The sequence below is a fragment of the Montipora capricornis genome, chromosome 4 (genome assembly GCF_036669925.1).
Source record: "Montipora capricornis isolate CH-2021 chromosome 4, ASM3666992v2, whole genome shotgun sequence".
Classification (NCBI taxonomy): Eukaryota; Metazoa; Cnidaria; class Anthozoa; order Scleractinia; family Acroporidae; genus Montipora; species Montipora capricornis.
In genome coordinates, this window is record NC_090886.1 from 17,548,334 (window position 1) to 17,555,833 (window position 7,500).

A 7,500-nucleotide genomic window follows, 5' to 3' on the forward strand; every position below is an offset into this window, starting at 1 on the left:
GTGAATCATCATTATTAATTTCTATCATTATTATTACAAGTTGCAGAGGTCATCAAAGAATTTGATGCAGCGCATAAGGATTATCCAACATTCTGCTACTGGAGGCAATACATGCACTTAGTGTCTATTCTTCTGAGGTTAACTCGGGTAATCCGAGAAGGAGAATGGGATCTGTACCTGTCCTCGTTTTCCGAGATGCTTCCCTGGTTTGCTGTATTTGACCACGTCAACTACACTAGATGGGGTGTTGTGTTTCTAGCTGACATGAAGTTGCTCCCCAAGACAGCGCCAGAGGTTTACGAGGCATTCCTGTGTGGGGATTTTGTGACAAAGGAAAACTCGTTCAACCAGATTCCCGATGACCAAGCGCTAGAGCATGTGAATCGCTCCAGTAAGGTGGCAGGAGGGCTTGTTGGAATCACTCGAACAGATTCTGCAAGAGATCGTTGGTGTTTAACTTACAACGAGAGAGCCAAGTTGTCGGAGGACACGAAAACCATGTTTAACGTCCGTGGGAAAGAGGTTGACAGTCATAGAGACCTGGGAGAAGCACAGAAGAAATTGGCAAGACCATCGTAAAAGAGTTTGTGCAAGACAGGCTAATAAAGAAAGACGTCAAGTTTCACGGCGTGTCAAACAACAGAACCTCAAGACATTTGAAACCTTGCACTGTGTACCAGTTTCTTTGGATAACAACAAGACGGTTACGCTAAAGGCAGACAGAGATCTCTTGAGACGTGTCATGGTAGCCTTAGAATCTGGTCGTAACGTTGATGTAGATGAACTGTTGCAAAGAGAACTTTCTCCTGTCCCGCTTTCAATTGCCAATCCCAAAGAAGTCTTAGGGAAGCATCAGGGAAGTCAGATTTGAGCAAGATATTACAACAGAATGTTTCTCAGAGCCAGCGCCCTGTCAGCCAGAGTGAGACATGTACTATTATCGATGGGATGGCAGCTGTTCAATCTCTGGCCAATGCCTCTGGTGCAAAGATGCTTCGAGAGTGGTGTGACAAGTTCAGTGAGTATGTTATCTCCCACTTCTCTGAAAACTGTACTAGAGTTGACGTAGTATTTGATCGCTATCTCCCAAATTCTATCAAAGGAGGAACACGAAGAAATCGCAAAGGAGGGAAGAGCAAAGGCATCAGGAGGAATGTGGAGAGCCAGGAACAGAGGATTGGCGACTGGGGTAGGTTTACTGTCCTAGAGGACATCAAGGCCAGTCTTGCCCATTTTTTGTGCACGAAAATGTCAGAGAGTTACATTGCATATCCTCGTCGTGAGCTGGTTGTTAGTGGTGGATTCAGTGACATACTGAAGGTATGGTCTTCTGATAAGTCAAGGGAAGACTTTGAAGGACTGGCTTCTAAACATGAAGAGGCAGATACAATAATTATTCTCCATGCCAGAGATGCAACAGTTAGAGGCTACAGCCAGGTTAACGTTTTGTGTCGTGACAGATGTTCTTGTCCTCCTATTGGCACACAGGGAAAATCTTTGTCAAAACATATGGATGTTTTCTGGAACTTCTAGAAGAACGTGTTACATACCAGTTCACAAGATCACATTGCCGGAAGAAAGAGAAAGTCTCTGCTAGCATTTCATGCCTTAACTGGATGCGATACTACGAGCCAGTTTGTCAGTACAGGTAAACAAAAAGCACGGAAAGCTTTTGACAGTCCTTCAGTGAAGCTGCTTGAGCACCTTGGCGAAGGAAGCTATGCTAATGCTAATGTACTTGCAGATGCTGAGGCATTTGTCTGCCAACTCTACAATAAAGGCACACAAGAAGTCCATGTCAATCAATATGGAGAGGGCAACAGCATTTCGAAAAACACAAAGAACCTTGATTCCAATCCTCTGATGCAAGATAATTTGCAACTCCACTTATGATAAGTCAACCACCAGGTCCTGATATGGAAGACGGCCCTTCAACTGTGTCCTCCACTTCCTAATCCAGACGGTAATGGATGGTTCTACGACAAAGAAGGAGTTTTAAAGCCCAAGCTTATGATGCAGGAGGTAATATCTGCAGCATGTTTGGAATTGGCATTTTCTGGTTGTATACGTGAAGGCAACTGTTGTGCCAACCAAAGATGTACTTGCGTTTGCTTAGCCCTTCAGTGCTCTAAGGGATGCAAATGTTACAGATATACTGTAAGCACTTCGCAAACCGAGAAGTTTGACGAAGTTGATAACTAATATCTTAGTAGCAAGAAGAAACACTACGAAAACACTCAACAAACGAGGGTGAAGTTTAGCGAAGTTGGTCCTGGGCTCACTAAAACGAGATACGAGTATAGTAAACGTTGTTACGCGCCAGAAAAAAAGTTTATTATTTTCACACAAATTGCCTCATCTAATTTATTTGGGCAGTGATTTCCAACAGCCGAGAAGCTTAACGACGTGTTATAAATCTTCAAATCTGTCAGCTGTTTCATTATTTTGACACTGTCGTGATTTAGCCTTGGTTCCATGTTGCACCAGGGAGGAAAACGTTCTGTTTGTTCAGACTTCAGAAATATTAGTATTCTAGATGACTATAGTGAAATAAGAACGGCAATGTAAAGCCTAATAACAAATTGTCGCCTTTCTTTGATATTTGTCAGCTTTTGGTGCGTGACAAGCACATACGGGACATGTGACCCATTATTTTTATATGGATCTCGTTGTCAATACGATGCCGATCACGTAAATGCAATAGTTTTTTGCTAATATCCTGGATTTTGGTGGTCTCTTTCTTAGCTTTTGTGAGTCTTTTAGATTCAGCCTCGTTTCCATGTTGTGGGATCAAAGCGTGGAAGAAAACCACCCGTTGTGACCGAAGTCCGAAGATTTCGAGGCGGAAACAGCAATATTGTTCATCAGGGTTAAAAAACAAAATTTTAAAGTTAGGTTTCCTGCTTCTACCCAATATGTTTAGCAAAAATCGTATTTGTGCCATCTGCCTCCTGACTATCACCTCGCATCAGACCCAACCAAGTTATTGAAGGAAGGTGGCTTTCATCTCACAAAGTTTGCGAGTAACAGTCGTGAAGTGCTACAATCAATTCCATCCGAGTTGAGAGCAAGTCCCAATCTGGATCTATATCTGGATCAGTAACCAACGGAACGAGCATTGGGTGTGTACTGGGATGCGCAATCCATTACTTTCAAGTTCAAAACCATAGTAATGTGTAAGCCATCTACCAAGCAGGGAGTACTTTCAACGGTGAGCTCTCGGTTTGATCCATTGGGGTTCCTCTCTCCCGTGTTCTCAGCCAAGATCCTGTTGCAACAACTCTGGAGAAAGAAGCTCCCATGGGACCAAGAAATCCCAGAAGCATACCTCATGCAGTGGCGAAGGTGGCTTGAGCAGTTACCGCATGTCATCACAATCAAGATTCCAAGGTGTTACAAAACCCAGACTCTTGCAACACGGGTGACGATTCAACTACACACCTTTGCTGATGCCTCCCAGCATGGCTATGCCGCTGTGTCCTACTTAAGATTTGTTGATGAGCGTGAAGTGACCCATTGTTCCTTTGTTATGGGGAAAGCCCGAAAAGTACCCATAAGGGAGTGGCCTAGCCCTCAGCTTTAGCTACAGGCTGCAGTGTTGGCAGCACGTATGAGCCAGACAATCCTGAAAGAACTTGACTTCCAAGTCCATGAAACATACTTCTGGTCTGAATCCATGACATCCTTACAATACATCAAGAAAGAAACGCGTCCATTTCAAACCTTTGTCACGAATTGTGTGTCTAAGATGCATGAAACGACCTCTCCTGAACAGTGGCATCACATTCCCGGTGTTATGAATCCAGCTGATAAAGGCTCACGTGGTGTCAGTGCTGAGTATTTCCAAGCAGATTGTCGGTGGTGGACAGGCCCAGAATTCCTCTGGCAACCAGAACATACATGGCCATCAGTGTCTGTGAGAGAAGTACAAGATGACAACAAGGAACTTTGAAAGTCCTCAAACGTCCTGTTAAGCGTAAACATGTCGCAAGTTGATCTCCTTTTGCAGCGTCTTTCATCCTGGATCCATTTATTGGGAGTGATGTCTTGGGTGCTGCGCTTTATCAAGTGGTGTCGGAGGGAAACCCATAATGCTGTACCTGTAATGACCCCGACTCTTTCTGAACTACAGTCGGCAAGCAGAGAAGTTGTGCGCGTTGTCCAGCGAGAATGCTTTCATGAAGAGTATGTGGCTCTTAAAGGGGGTGGACAAGTAAAGAGTAATAGCAAGCTAGCCAATCTAAGCCCAATCTTGGTTAATGATGTCATTTGTGTTGGGGGAAGAATTCATCGTGCACCCATTGCATTTGAAGCAGCTCACACTGTGGTCCTCCCGAAGAGTCACCCGGTGTCCACATTGATAGTTCGTTACTACCATCATATCCTGGGACATTCTGGTCGGGAGCATGTGTTGTCTGCGGTACGTCAGTGTTATTGGATGTTGAGAGCTAGATCGCTGGTTCACCAGGTGTTGAATAAAAGTGTGTTGCCGTAAGCGTAATGCGCCTGCTATGCAGCAAGTGATGGCAGATCTTCCAGCAGAGAGATTGGTACCCTATCAGCCACCATTTACATACACGGGTTTAGATTTTTTTGAACCCTTCCATGTGAAACGCAGCCGAAGCCTTGTGAAGGTGTATGGATGTATTTTCGTGTTTCAATAGTAGAACGATCCATATTGAGTATGCTGGTTCATTGAAAACGGACGTGTTTATTCAAGCATTGCGCCGATTCATTTTAGTGCGTGGAAGTCCTAAGAAAATATGGTCGGACAATGGGACGAATATTACGGGTGCTGAGGAGGAACTTAGCCGTTCAATTCAAGATTTGGATGATGGTATAATCAGGAGAGAACTGAGACAGATTGGTACAGGTGCGCTGTTCCTGAGTGGCATTTTAAACTTCCGACAGAAAGCCGGGCGTCTGGGAAAGGCTCATTAGAAGCGTGAGGAAGGCTATGAAAAGTGTTCTTGGTGACCGAGGTGCTCTTTATGAGCGGGAAACCTTGCGTACCATCTTTGCTGAAGTTATGTCTATTTTAAACAGCCGTCCTATGTGTCCTGCCAGCGATGATTCCAACGATATGGAGGCTCTCACCCCCAATCATCTCCTGTTGCAGCGACGAAACCTGGTCGTACCTCCCGGTGTCTTCACCAAGGAAGAGCTGTACACGTGCAAACAGTGGAGACACGTGCAGTTTCTCTATGATTGTTTTTGGTCTTCATGGCTTCAGGAGTATGTGCCTACTTTGCAGCATCGCCATAAGTGGCTCCTGAACAAGAGGAATCTAGCTGCTAATGACCTCGTTCTTATTGTGGATAACAGTGTACCACGATGCCACTGGATGTTTGGTCATGTAACCAGGGTGTTTCCTGGCTAAGACGCATTTGTACGAACCGCAGAAGTCAAGACGAAGAACTCATTGCTTGTCCGTCCTGTGACAGAATTGTGCCTCCTTAAAGAAGCACCGAGAACTCTTGAACAATGAGAACTCTGAACCTTTGAAGTTGAGAACCTTTAATGTAGAGAATGTTTAGCTTTCCGTTTTGTTCAGCCCCACCCCCGGGATGTTGAGGCTATTCCTCAAAAAAAGTTTCCCTATTTATTAGTCCATGCCAATCCTAACGATGTACCAGCATGCGGCGGGAGCTGATTTTTCTTTTAGCGAACCTGTTTGTGATTTTGCTTGGCAAACTTCCGACTGTGAATTGATTTGTGCTTACTGTAGTGACAGTGTTCTCATCAAATGGTGAGTAAAAACTGGCTTTTCATCGGTTCTTTATTTTAGAGACTAATTTGCAGCATATTTGTAGGTTTTTATGGCATCTTCTTGTTGCTTGTTATACCAGATGAGAACAAACAATTGCAAGTGCTGTGAAAATTGGGTGTGTCAATCAATCGACTGTTGTGTTCCAGAGAGCTTCGAGCATGTACTTATTTCCCGAACATGCACGCAGAGCTACCGAGGAAGCTGAACGTGAAGCCAAATACTTTGCGAAACCATCGTTACCAAAAATGAGACTCTAAAAAGGACAATGCAGTCGCAAGAGGGCAAAAGGATAGTTTATGTGCACCAGATGAAATCTGTAAACTTTGGCAGCTAAAGAGGTCATGAGTCAGGTTTGGGACGAGGAGAGCAAAAGTTTTAAAGAAAAAAATGACGACAACGATGGTAATGACAATGAAGACTTGGAAGAAAGGGGAAACGATGGTGTTTGGGGTGAAGGTGAAGGTGACAGTGACAGTGACGATGCGGACGACAACCACAAAACACTTCAAGGCAAAAATATGGAAAAAACTAATAGAAAAAGAGAAAAGTTCAGGAAAGGAAAGTGATACTGCAAAAGATGATAAATTACGCCGTCAAGTCCGAGATTTGCAGAAATTTGTCAATGAACAACGCAATCTCGAAGCTGAAAAAGTGAATGCGCTCATGGCAGAAATGGAACAAGCCAAACAGGAGAGAAATGACTTGGAGAAGAAGTTGAATGAAAAAACCAAAAATACCGAAGATTACAATAGCCTTGTGTTTCTATTCTGGAACAAGAGAAAGAGCAGTTACAGGAGCAGGTAAATCGAACTGGACAAGTTCTCTGGGACCGCGACTTGGAGGTCAAAAATCTCAAATGGAGAAGTGAATAGTTTGCGTATGAGTTGTTCCAAAGTCATTAAAGAGTGTGAGGTCTTACAGAAGCAATTGAAGGAATTGCGAGATGAAAATAAGTTAATTCAAGAAGGTCTCAAAACATTCGAGAGGGATTTTAAAAAGGAATGCAATGAAAAAAGAGATACCGTGCATCAATAACAAAAAATCCAAGTAAGGTTAAAATTAGAAATAAACGAACATACACGACTGAAGGGATGATACAGGGAATTGATGCAGTGAGTATCGTCGTCGCTCAGCACTTGCCGAACTCGAGCAGGTCTAAATGAGACTTCCCTATTGGATACGCCCCCTGAGGCGTTCGATTCGACCAGTTGACAAATTCCAATGCCCCATTTGCCACAGAATGTTTCCTCACTATTTGTTAGATGGTCACATGAGAGATTGCTCTCACGAATGAAATACGAGTTTTTAGAATGCAATTTAGAACTATGGTATATTAAACAAATGTTTACTCAATCATATGCATAATGTCTTTATTTGTAAAATGGCAGTTTTGGATGGGTTCGTTTTGGTCAGGGTTGTCTTTACCCTCGCAACGGATCCTGCATGACCCTTGAACCAATAGAAAAGATATCTAGAGTCACTGAAGGCGAAGTGGCCAAAATCCAGGTCTCCGTTAGCGATCCTCCACCAAACGAAGAACGGAGCAATTTGTCATCCCACTGACATGCACAGTAAGGGGCGAGAATATAGTTTCCATGTTAGCGACCTTTGAGTTTTATTTAAATGACAAATTATTGCAGAGAACACAAAGAGAGTATTCTAATAGTATGGTTAGCACCACTATCCATAGTAAATCCGAGGGTCAATACTGGCTGTGTAAGGCCAAAGTG

The 7,500-nt window shown here is 43.6% G+C and overlaps 1 protein-coding gene across 1 annotated transcript; it reads left to right on the plus strand.

Moving 5' to 3' along the window:
- The first annotated feature begins 3,982 nt into the window (after positions 1-3,982).
- Positions 3,983-5,380, plus strand: LOC138046209 (uncharacterized). The gene is made up of 2 exons (XM_068892887.1): positions 3,983-4,491; positions 4,912-5,380. The coding sequence occupies exons 1-2, from the start codon at positions 3,983-3,985 to the stop codon at positions 5,378-5,380; spliced, it is 978 nt and encodes a 325-aa protein (XP_068748988.1).
- The last annotated feature ends 2,120 nt before the right edge of the window (positions 5,381-7,500 follow it).